This window comes from Aotus nancymaae, unplaced genomic scaffold (genome assembly GCF_030222135.1).
Source record: "Aotus nancymaae isolate 86718 unplaced genomic scaffold, 86718_ANA_hifiasm-v0.15.2.pri h1tg000030l, whole genome shotgun sequence".
Lineage (NCBI taxonomy): Eukaryota > Metazoa > Chordata > Mammalia > Primates > Aotidae > Aotus > Aotus nancymaae.
Genome location: NW_026988443.1, coordinates 37,521,060 through 37,534,323, shown reverse-complemented (window position 1 = coordinate 37,534,323; position 13,264 = coordinate 37,521,060). Strand labels below are relative to the sequence as shown.

General features: G+C 44.6%; 1 protein-coding gene across 2 annotated transcripts in view; it reads right to left on the bottom strand.

The window, feature by feature from the left end:
- CDH13 (cadherin 13) overlaps positions 1-13,264 on the bottom strand; it is a 1,193,479-nt gene that overhangs the window by 772,789 nt on the left and 407,426 nt on the right. For both annotated transcript variants that reach the window (XM_012466156.2, XM_012466155.2), the window contains exon 3: positions 11,134-11,342. In XM_012466156.2, coding sequence (XP_012321579.1) covers positions 11,134-11,342 — 209 coding nt within the window. The remainder of the gene's footprint in view (positions 1-11,133; positions 11,343-13,264) is intronic.

Sequence of the window (13,264 nt, the reverse complement as noted above, 5' to 3'; positions counted from 1 at the left end):
AGCTGGATCGATATGAGCATCCCACTCAACAGATTCCATGTTACTTCTCAGTAAGCAGGATCGATATGAGCATCCCACTCAACAGATTCCATGTTACTTCTCAATGTGAGAAGGTGTAGAAAAAAGGTAATTAATTTACCAAGAGCTTGTTGCTCTCCTTTTCAGGAATGCTTTAGAGCAGCAGTCCCCTAGTCCCTTACCTTTTCTGGCACCAGAGACCTGTTTTGTGGAAGACAGTTTTTCCATGGACCGTGAGTGCTGGTGGCAGTGGTGGTTCTGGGATGATTCAAGAGCAGTACATTTATCATGCACTTTATTTCTATTATTAGTTCACTGCCATGTATAATGAACTAATCATACACCTCACCATAATGTAGAATCCGTGGGAGCCCTCAGCTTGTTTTCCTGCAACTACATGGTCCCACTGGGGGTGATGGGAGACAGTGACAGATCATCAGGCGTTAGATTCTCATAAGGAAGGCGCAAGCTAGATCTCTTGCATGTCCAGTTTACAACAGGGTTCACACTCCTATGAGAATCTAATGCCGCTGCTGATCTGACAGCAGGCAGAGCTCAGGCAGTAATGTGGGTGATGGGGAGTGATTGTAAATCCAGATAAAGCTTTGCCTGCTCACCCACCACTCACTTCTTGCAGTGTGCTGTGGTTTTAACAGGCCACAGACTGGTACTCAGGCAGGGGGTGGAGGAGAATCTTGTTTTAAAGAAATAAAGTCAAGTCATATTTTGCAGTGTGCCAGGTGTCTAGAAGGTTAGATGGCATCATGGCCAAAACAAACAGAGGATTCAAATGGTTGGCTCAGAGTTGAAAAAAATTGCAGTTCATCTCAGTAACAAATGTGCAAAAGTATTTTTATCTAGAATGTGTGAGATCAGGACAGAGGAGGAAAATGTACAGAAGTGACAGTGACTTAGTGGTTACTTCACTTAAGAACAATCGATCCGTGATTGAGAATCATCCATTAACGAGGCACTGAGTGAGGCGTGACACTTGTTTTATTTCATGTGTCTCATGATGGCATCCACACAAGGCCAAGGTATTAGGTGCATTGTACAAATGAGAAAACTGAAGCTCAGAGAAGTTAGGTCACTTTTCAGTATCATGTGGCTGATAAATGTGTGATTAGTTTTCAATTTTTGGTGAATCATCCACAAAATTTTTTGCTGAATATCCCCATGAATGTAGCTGTATAGAAACAGAGGGGCGCTTAGCCCCAGAGTTCCCTCAAGGCACTTACTAAATGGATCCTGAGGTTCTGAGAAGTACTGGATTTAAAAGTTGTAACCAACCAATGGAGGAAGAGATATATTAGCAGTGTTGTTGGCTTTTGGGCAGCTGATGATATATTTTATATTTTTATTTAAAAACTAAAAACAAAAACAACTGTTTCTCCCAAGTGGCTCCTTCTACTGATTGCTCCTTTTATTTTATTTTTTTGGAACCATTTCCATCCTGATTCTTGAAACTGGATTAGGAGCCAAAATTATGTCTTTTAAATTGCATGTTTGCAATGATGATGAACAACCATGATAAACGAGCCTTAAATTTAGCCTTTTCAGCTTCTGTCATAACTTGCTTTCTTTTATTTTTAAGAAATTCTTGTAAGGACAAAAAAGGGAAAAATATTTTTTTGCATTTAATCAAAGCAACCTGATTAAGAGACCAGTTTCTCTTCATTGAGGCAACTTGTATTGACTTCCAGTTAAGAAGTTTAAATTGTTCATAATGAACTTTTAAATACTGCCAGGTCTTTTGGTGTTTATTAAGCGGACCTGTAGAAATAATCTCTTCTCTACAAAGTTTAGTCAGCGCTTCCTATAAAGTGAGCACCTGAGGAATAAGAGTGGTGATGGTGTACGTTCACCTATAATCCTGAATCCACACAGGTTATAGAAGTCATAGAATTTGGTTGTGTTGGGTGTGGATGGAGGGCTGGGCCATCTCAGTTTGCCTGGCTCACTGGCTGAACATTTATTATAGGTCTGGCTTTGACAATGCAATTACTATGAATAACTCAAATTTCATGTTGGACACTGACTGTCCCACGTTCCTGGCATGCTGTGACGGTTAATATTGAGTGTCAAGTTGATTGGATGGAAGGATGCAAAATATTGTTCCTGGGTGTTTCTGTGAGGGTGCTGCCAAAGGAGATTAACATTTGAGTCAGTGGAGTGACAGAGGCAGACCCGCATTCACTCTGGGTGGGCACCATCTAATCAGCCGCCAGCATAAAAGCAGGCATGGAAAGAGCAGACTGGCTGTCTTCTGGCCTCCATCTTTCTCCCGTGCTGGATGGTTCCTGCCCTCGGACATCAGACTCCAAATTCTTCAGCTTTTGGACTCTTGGACTTACGCTAGAGATTTGTCAGATGCTCTGGGGCCTTCGGCCACAGACTGAAGGCTGCACTCCCAGCTTCCCTACTTTTGAGGTTATGTGACTTGGACTGGCTTCCTGGCTTCTCAGCTTGCAGGTGGCCTATTGTGGGACTTCACCTTGTGATTCTGGGAGTCAATTCTAATAAACTCCCCTTCATATATTCATCTATGCTTTCAGTTCTGTCCCTTTAGAGAACCTTGACTAATATATGTGTGTTAATTGATTGAATCCTCACAACATCACTGTGAGGTTGACACAATTATGAATCCCTTTTCCAGCTGAGGAACCTGGAGTAGAAGTAGTGAATGCAGCACTGGGATTCATGCCAACGTGGTCTGGCCCCAGAGTGATCTTACTCTGCTGCATGGGAGCCAGGGCCCTGAGCTCAGGAGCTCAGCATCAAGACAGGCACAAGCAGAAGAAAGAAGACCGTTTCGTTCAATGCTATTAGTAGAGAGAGCCAGGCAGGGGTCTAGAGGAGCCCGGAGGTGGAACACCTAACAAGCTGGGGGCGATATTCACAGAGCTATTCCCAAAGAGGGAAAATCTTGGCTGGTCCTGAAGTATCTATGGTGCTGACCACTGGGTAGTTGGAACCACAGTGGAGGGGAGACCGTCCAGACAGAGGAGTAGCCAGTGTGAATGGGGTGGGAAAGCTTGGCCAATTCAAGAAACCACAAGTGATTTGGTATTGCAGAAGGCAGAGTTCAATGTAGGGTGTGACAGGGGTAACTTGCTTTACTCATCCATTTATTCAGAAGGCATCTACTGAACACTATGTGTCAGGCACTGTGCAGTGTGCCGGGGATAGAGTGGTGAACATATAGGAAGGAGGGGGAGAAAGAAACAAGGAAGGGAGGGAGGGAGGGAAGAGACCATTCGTATATTCATCCGAGACGGACAGTAAACACCTGAACAATAAAATAAGTAAACACATAATTACAAATTGAGAGTAAGTCCGCAAAGGAAAAACACTGATGCCAAGAGCGAGACAAGCAGGGGAGAACCTTTCTTGGGAGGGGACAAGAGTCGGGTGTGACAGGCAGGGGAGGCTCTTGGAGAATGTGACATTTCTGAAGGTCAAGCCACTTAGAGAGGAGCAGGGATCAGACATGAAAGAAGGCTGCAGAGATCAGTCAGGCTAAACCACAAAGGACCTTTTCAGACATCCTCTGTCTTTAGAATTTATCCCCAAGGCCAGGTGAGTTGATCAGGAAATGAGGGCACATTAAGCAGAGGAGTGAAGTGATCAAACTGCATTTGAGGAGTAAGTCCAAACTGGGAGCGAGGAAGCTGGATCCAAGCCCATAGCTGGTGGCCCCCAGAACTCTCCGTGGGACAGCAGGCCATGGTGGACTTTTGCTTTGTTCATAGGGACCTGGCTGCCTGGTCATAGACATCTAAACTCTACCACTGCTGAGAGTGTGGGCTTCCACGTTTCAAGATGAAGCCTGGAGGTACAGTCTTTTTAGTTCCCAAACCCAATGTCAGATTAAATTCCTCTAAGCTCCTTGATGTCACGTCCCAACCTGACCTCATCAAGTTCTTTAATTGATGTCAGAATTACTTGCCATGATCTACAGTCAGGCAAGCTACAATTTCTTTTTTTTCTTTTTCTTTTCTTTTTTTTTTTTGAGAGGGGGTCTCACTCTGTCGTTCAGGCTGGACTGCAATGGCATGATCTCAGCTCACGGCAACCTCCACCTCCCTGGCTCAAGAGATTCTCCTGTCTCAGCCTCTTGAGTAGCTGGGATTACAGGCACATGCTGTCACTGGCTAATTTTTTGTGTTTTAGTAGAGATGGGGTTTCACCCTATTCCCCAGGCTGGTCTCGAACACTTGAGCTCAGGCAATTCACCCACCTCGGCCTCCTAAAGTGCTAGGATTACAGGCGTGAGCCACTGTGCCCAGCCTGCAAGCTACAATTTCTTAACTCAGAAAGAAAGAATAAGTATGGTGTTTTTTGTTTATGGGTGTTTTTATTGGCCAGGCCAGAAAATGAAGTCAATGACTCCTGTTTACATGGCAGGTAAAGACATTTCTGCACGAGGAATGAAGCACAGAACTCTTCTGTATAAACTTTTCAAACTACATACAAGGTAAACACGTGTGTGTGCAAACACACACACACACACACACACCCCTCACTCTGCTGTTTTCCCTTTCATCCTTGTTGGGCCATGAGAAACAGCAGATCTGGTGGGGAAAAGTCATGATTCTGTCCAGACATAACTTTGTGTGTCAGGTTCATCATGCCCTTCCACAGACTGGAGAGCCTTTTTGTGCATGGAAGGTTAACCTCACTATCTTCCATGACCGTTTGTCAGAGCCTATCAAAAGACTTGGAATTAAACTGCTCTTCTGCCTATTCAGATCTAAGGTGATCTTATGTAACCCAGGCAGGTACCAGATTCTAGGCGGCCCATTAAAAACACACAAATAGCTTGTGAGTCTGTAATTAAATCCTTAACAATCAGACTTCACAGATTTGGGGTATACGTTTTGCAGGTAAGACAGGGTCATAAGTAGCAGGTAAAAATAAGAGAGGCCAGGCTCCCTTTACTAAAGAAGAGCCAGGCTCCAGTTACCACAGCTAAAATCGGCTTCATTGTGATTACATTTGCCTTAGAGAATCTTTCCTTCCAAAACACAGTGGCATGAAATGCGCAAGTGTGAAATCGCCCCAGCTTTGGTTAGGCTGGCGGTCTCACCTACCTCTCCGAGCATGCCTTCTCTTTCGTATCATTGGCTTTACTTTCTCCTCGTGTCCCCAGTCTCTGGCTTCTGTCTCGTGGCCTCAGTGAATATACTTTGCCCTCAGTTCCTTATCCTTCCTCTAGAGGTTCCAAAATTATACTATTGATGGAAACTGCCCGGTTTCCATTCCACCAGATAATGTCTGGTGCTGTGCCCAAGAGGACAACTCTGTGATACAGACTGTTCTTATCCCTGTTTGATAGATGAGGATATTGGGATTCACATAATTGAGTCACTTGCTCAAGTCACACAATCAGTAAGTGGCACAGCAGAAACTTGAACCCACTGATGTTCAACATAAGCCAAAACTCCTACTACTATGCTGTTCTTCCTTCCAATGCGTACTTTAAGAGCCAGTCCCGTATTGTCCACTGACCCCTGGACATCTCTATAAAGATGTCCCTAAGAGCGTCTAAATTAACATATGCAAGTCTGACTAGACATCTTTCCCTAACATTTATTTCCTGACTGGTCCAATTCATCTCCATCCTTCAGGCTAGACAATCTGGAATCATCCAGATGCTGAATTCTCTTTTTTGGCAAATCTTGCAAGTCTTGGCTCTTTCTTTTGGCAAATCTTGCAAGTCTGGCTCTTTCTTCCTTTTTTGGCAAATCTTGCAAGTCTTGTTTCCCTCCATTGCTCCCATGTTGCTCTAACTGATGATCTCACCTCCTGATCCATAGGCCATGGCAACAGTCACCCCAGTGGAACAGCCTTCTAGGAGCAAAGTGGCAGGAAGAAGACTCCGTATTTAGGCAGAGACTGAAACAAAATTTCAGTCTCATTTCTGTCAGTTTCAAGATACTCTTGGCCAGGTTCTCACATCTGCAGGATTCAACAACCTCTTGGCCAGGTTCTCATATCTGCAGGAAGGGGTAATATCAGCAACTCCACAGGGAGGTTGTGAGAATTAGAGGTAACATATGCGAAACCATAGAGTGAGATGCATAACCTTAAGAAAGCGCCATGAAATTGGTTCTCAAAAAATAGTGGTAGCTATTATTTGAACTCGTAGCTCTAGTCCCTCCCTATTCCAGTCAAGGCTTCTGGGTGAACACCACCAAGGATTATTTTTATTCTGCCTGTTTCTCTACTCAAGAACCTACAATGGCTCCTTCGCTCCTGTGATATCAATCTAAAATCCCTTCTCCTGGTCTTCACTGGCTGTCTCCACCCTGTTTGTCCACCAGTTCCCATGCTTTTATTTGGCATTCCCCTTCTGTTCCAGCTTCCCCTGGCCCAGAAAAGTAGACCCTGGGATGCTGGACCCTGGTCTGTGTGGGGAGTAGGGAGTGCCCAGGCTAATCCCTGAGGTAAAGCCAAATCATCTCTGGGAACTGCAGAGCTCCCAGCAGAGAATGAGAAGACAGACTGCACCCAGGTTGCCCGACGGTGTCACTAACCAAAGGGATGGGAAGAAGCAGGATGCAGAGCGCAAGGAAGAGGGATGCAGAGTGGGAGCCAGACATCAAGGGCCAGAATTGACAGGCAGCCACAGGAGTGTTTTGTCAGGTTCAGTCATGGGAAGAGGGGATGTGGGAAGGGCACTGAACTGGTCCTGATTATCTTACATTCTGGGTTCTAGGCCCTGCTTGCCTCTAATATAATTGCAGTGGTGGGAATGAACATTGTACAGGCTTGCTCTGTTCCAGATGGTGAGCCAATAGAACCTACTGATAAAGCAGAGAGCTCCAGGTTGGGCACTGCAGCTCATGCCTATAATCCCTGTATTTTGGGAGGCTGAGGCGGTACTTAAGGTCAGGAGTTCAAGAGCAGCCTGGCCAACATGGCGAAATCCCTTCTCTACTAAAAATACAAAAATTGGCCAAGTGTGGTGGTGGTCGCCTGTAATCTCAGCTACTTGAGGCAGGAGAATCGCTTGAACCTGGGAGGCAGAGGTTGCAGTGAGCTGAGATTGTACCACGGTACTCCAGCCTGTGAGATGGGAGTGAGATCCTGTCTCAAACAAACAAACAAACAAAAAAGGAGAACTCTGGAGCCACATTGCTGAGGTCCAAGCCCCAGCTCTGCCACCTACTAACTAATCATAATAGCACCAGTAGTAACAGCTTCCCTTTGCACGTTATGAGGATGAAAGACTTGAATAAGCCCAGGTTTAGCATACAGTAAGTGCTATGTAAGCATCAGGTGTTGGTCATGGCTGCAGCATCAGCTGAGTGCTATGTATTACTGCTACATGTATTGTCTCATTTAATCCACATGAAGATCCGAACAGGTCTATTATTTATGTTTTACAAATGAAGAAAAGCAAAACTACATAGAGGCTCAGAAGGTAAAGCAATTTACTGCAGGTAACACAGCTAAGAAAAGAAACATCTTGCAGACAGTCAGACATTTCCCTTATAGACACTCCCAACTATGCACATTGACCCATCCTTCAAAGTCCAGCTCATGGAGGGGTTGGAGGCACGGACTCAGGAGCTAGGCTGCCGGGGCTCAAGTCTCATTTCCATCCCACTTCTTATTCATTTTGAGATCTTGGAAATGTCACTTGCTTCTTGTATGTCAGTTCTCTCATCAGTAAAATGAGTAAACAGGAGATAGTAGCATCTGCCTCCAATTGCTAAGGAGATTACATGAGTCAGCGTTTGTAGCCCACGGAGCAACACCTGGCACATGGCTGGTGCTATGAGGACCAGCCCAGCTCCCTTGACCTCTCCCCTTTCCAAATGCACAGATCATCAATCACTGTTAGCTCCCTGCCTGGTACCCAAGCATCCATGCACACATTCACCTTCCCTCCCCAACAGGGGCTGAGCTGATTCAGGCACTCACTGATTTCCCTCGCTAGCAGCTGGCCTGCTTGGCTGCACACAGTAGGACTGAAAAAATACCAACTACACATCCAGTGAGGTCTGTGCTCTCTTCAGAAGGTTCTTTTGCCATCTATTTTGTTTTCTCTTTATTTTCTTTTACTTTTTTTCCTTTTTGGGTGCTTTTTGTTAAGGACACAGCTAATACACCTTCACAAAGCCTGTTTTCAAACCTCATAAAATTACTGGAGGTGGGAGATGAACGCCCTGTTCTGCTGAAGTCTGGCAAACTGAAGGACACGGCAACCTCCACACGCTTTATAAGAAGCAAACAAACACAGCCAAGTTTTGTTGAAAATGCGTACAGACAGCAGCAAGTGAGAAACAGCCAAGGCTCAGAGGAGCTCTGTCTCTGGACGGCATCTCACAGGAACTTGAGGGACCAACAATACATGGCTGAGTTTTCATAAAGAACCAAGCTCTTCCAGCCCCTCAAGGTGGAGTTGGTCCCAATAACCTGCTGAGAACCCCTTCTGCTCTCTTTCAAGCAAAACACTACGACACTGTCTTTTCCAGATAAAAAAGATGAGCCACCATTCATGATGAACAATTTCTATCTAAATACATTCAAGTGTGTGGGCAAACCCCCTTACCATACCATTTACATATTCCTGTGCAACACTGTTTTTGCTGTGCATCCTGGAAACTTTGTTGCTTTAGATATCTGCCACATAATTTATATCGCAGATTAGTGAGATGCTGTGAAAATAGTCATGGCTAAGAAAGAGAAACGCTTGCCTTTGTGGTGTCATGAATTTCCACACTGGTATGAATTCACCGATATCCTGTGTTCTGTGAAACATCACTGATATGCTGTGCATTCCTTTTACACTGCAATCTACCCTTAACTCACAGCTTCACAGATATGAAGGGGAATTGTGAAGTTTGTCCAGTCCAGGAGTGGCAAATAGATTCCATCCTCAGAAACATCACTAAATGATCAATTGATAGTAGGTTCCAGAAGTATTGTACTGAGAAGGATACTCGGGCTAAGCCAAAGGTTATTAGCAATATCTGCCATGAGAATGGTGACAGTAGGATGGCACATGAGCCACTTACTTGCCACTGCAGGCTGTTTAACCTCTCTACTCTGCAGATAAAGAAGCTATATGATGCTCTCAAGATCACACAGACAGCACTGGCAGGAAGGCAACCCTCACATTGCCAGTCGTACTGTCTCTGCTCCCAGCTGTGTGACCCACGCTCACTCCACCACTGAACAAAATGAGCAGATCAAGCAGGGATATGGTTAATATGGCAGGTGAAGAAAAGGGATGTGAATCAGGGGCTGTGAAAAATTGAGGAAGATGAAGTTTGCAGACAGGAGAGAAGGCTAGGCACGCCAAGCTGGGACATGCCATCATTAAGTCATTGTTTGGCTGGAGTCCTGCTGTGTGTCTTGCCCTCCTTTTCTCATGAAGGTGGAGTCTCTGAGCTCCTGGTGAAGGAGTGAGTCACTGGTAGAAAAAAGTCTCTGAATGGCACAATTGGGAAGCCTGAATTACAGTTTGTGGCACTCATAAAGTGTAAATGTATGTGTGGGAGCGCAAGGATCAGCATGCATGTGCTTGTGGAAGGGAACAAGCGTTGCTGCTCAGCAAAGGAGGAGCACCATATGCAATTACACATACATCTAATACAGATATACCATGTATGTATGTATACACACACACCCCTATACACAGTATAGAGACATACATGTACACCATATACATTTACAGCACCATATGCAATTACCAGACATACAATACAGATATACTGTGTATATGCATATACACACATATATATACACTGTATATGTCCATATACAGTATGTGTATGCCTGTATACACAGACACACACACACACACATATATATACAAAGTCACCGAAGGTCATTGGGAAACAAAACAACAGAAGGAGCATGAGTAGGTTGGGCAGCTTAGCTTTGACATGTCTGTGACCTGTTAAATGTGGGTGCATACGTGTGTATATACACATACGTATAGACATATATATACACACCATATACATATACAGCACCATACACAATTACATATACATATATACATAAACACACATACATAAACTGAAGTCACTGAAGGTCACTGGGAAGCAAAACAAAACAACAGAATGAACATGAGTAGGTTGGGCAGCTTAGCTTCGAGGTATCTCTGACATATTAAACGTGGATGTATACGTATGTGTATACACGCACATACACCATATGTATGCATACATATACATACACACATATGTATATGGTACATATATGATGGTACATTGTATATGGTACATACACATATATAGTATACACATATGTATGTGGTATTTACATAAATATATACCATATACACATACAGCACCATATACATATATGTGGTATATGTGAATGTAATATATATATGTACACACGCACACACATCATATATGTATAATAGCACTATATGCAAGACCATATGCAATTCTAGTGGGCCACTGTTTCTTGCCTATTCACCATCCATTTCCCTTCCTCTGAAAACAGCTCCTTAATTTACTTAGAGTAACTACAATTACTTCATTCTCAGTCCATATGTTTTTAGGTGAACAGGGCTGACTCTGCCCTGGCTTCAGGAAAAGAAATGTGGCCAAGATATGGCCAACCAGAACATCACAACCCAATGGACACCAGGTTTAGTTCACGGGTGGGCACATGATCTAACCTATGGGATTCAATTTCAAGGTTTTGTTAGCGTCATCTAGAAGAGATGGTATCTCAGGTGACTTCAGACCAGGAAAATAAAGGAATTGCTGAGACCTCCACACTGGGAGGCAGAAAGAGATGTGACCGTCTCAGTATATCTAATAAAAGGAAAATGGAACCACGAGATGCACTGGGATTAAAGCTGATGTCATCATTTGGACACCAGCACATAGCCATGCCTGAAGGCAGAACTATCCCTAAAATAGTTACATGAATTAACCCATGAACTATCCCTAAATTAGCTACATGAGTCAGTCAGTCAATTCCCACTGCCCCCCCTAACATTTTTAGAGTTGGGTTTCTGTCATTTGCAACAACGACAAAAAGAATCTTAGCCAATATAATAAAGACCCATTTTCCACATAAGACAGGCAGAACCTAATGTCCTCCTTGAACCCAAGTTATCTCAAACAGATGTGTTACCTGCAAGGAGCCCTGGACGTCTTTCCCCCCGACAATCACGAGTTCTGCCATGTCTTCTGCATGCGGGGTCCGTGCGTGGACAAACAGAGTCCTGCCCACTGCAGTTACGTTTCTCAGGGCCACTAAGCTGCCATCACTGTTCACCTTGAAGTATGGGCTTGAGACCTCATAGCGTAGCTTGTCATTTCCCTTACAGTCACTGAAGGTCACTAGGAGACAAAACAACAGAAGGAGCATGAGTAGGTTGGGCAGCTTAGCTCTGAGACATCTCTGATCTGTCAGATGTGAATTGCCACATAGTTCCCCACCCCAGAGTTCACAAACGCTGCCCTTTATCCCACAGGAAGCCGCTTGTACCCAAGTGACTTTGTGCTGGAAGACTTCACTCAATCAAGACACGCCCTTGACCACCTCGCACATTCCAGGCAGGTGCTAAGCTCTGAGAATGCACACTTGAGGGAAGTGATCTAATCCCAGCATGTGTCGGTGACTGAGCAGAACCACAGGGTGCTCAGGGGCATTGAGGAGAGCTGCAGAGAGACAATATTCAAGCTGGGTATTGAAGATGAGCAGGAGATGAGATGGCCCTTAAGAATGTGGAAGACATTACAGGCTATTTGAAGGCACAGGGATGAGGGATAAATAACAAAATGGATTCAGGGAAAGAGAATTAATGACATGCTTGACTCAGAGGCAAACTTAAACTGTGGCAGCGATGTTGGGGATCTAGAAGGGAAGTGTGGAAATGAGGCTGATAATGTCTGGGAGACAAGCTGGGAAAAGCCAGCAAGTTAGGGTGCTTTCTGGTGGCCCTGGACGATTTGTTGTGTGGAGAGGGTCAAGATAGGGTGTGTGCTCTGCTTCCAGTGGACAGCAGTGCTACTCAAGGATTGGGGTGCATCAGAATCACACAGGGTGCTTTTCTTTTGAGACAGTCTTGCTCCATCACTCAGGCTGGATGGAGTGCAGTGGTGCGATCTTGACTCACTGCAGCCTCTACCTCCCAGGCTCTAGCAATCCTCCTGCCTCAGTCTCCTAGGTAGCTGGCATTACAGGCATATACCACCATGCCTGGCTTATTTTTGTATTTTTAGTAGAAAGTGGGTTTCACCATGTTGGCCAGGCTGGTCTCGAACTCCTCATCTCAGGTGATCCACCTGCCTGGACTTTTCAGAGTGGTGGGATTACACATGTGAGTCACCACGCCCAGGCCACAGGGTGCTTAGTAAGAATCCAGAGGACCCAATACAAAGATTGTAATTTGCATATCTGGGTTATAGCAAGTGGTTTAAAGAAGGACAGGAAGAGAGGCCAAGAGAACCAGTTTCAACCATTCCAGTGTTTTATCAAAGATGGCTGTCCAAAATGAAGGCAGTGGCGCTGGTGACGTGGAGAGTGGACAGAAGTGAACAAGGTTCCTGTCGTGGAATGGCTTTGCCATGTGTGGGAAGGAATGGGGAAGATGGGCCCCCTGCATGAACTACATGGAACACACGGCATTGACACAAGCAGAGGCTGTGATGGCTGATCATGCTCCCTTCGATGGTGATTCTGCATGTGGTACAAACTTCTATTACTGTGGGTGTCATAACTCATTGTCTGTGCCCACATTTGCCTATCTGCCTTCTGCTGTAGACTTTGAGGCCCCTTGTGGGCAAGCATAAAATTGTACTGTATGCTTTCTGCTGAACAGGCTCGTTTGTTTAGTAAACCTTTAATCAAAGCATAATGTAGACACAGAAAAGTGCATACATCAGAATGTACAACTCAATGCATTTTTACAAAGTAAGCACACCCAACTGCCCAGCACCCAGACCATAACATGACATATTACCAGTTCCCTCCTTTCCTGAGTAAAATTCCTACCCTCTTCCCCAGAGGCTACACTATTCTAGCTTCTAATACCATAGATTGGTTTTACCTGCATTTGCACTGCATCTAATGGGATCATACAGTATGCCCTGTTTCCTCTTTGGCTTCTTCATTCAACACTACATTCTGTGAGATTCATCATGTGGCTGTGAGTCACGGTAGCTTATTCTAATCACTGATCACTAGATAGTATCCAGGCTACTATATGTACCTTAATCATCATACAGTATTCCATTCTGTGACTGTACTGAGTCTATTG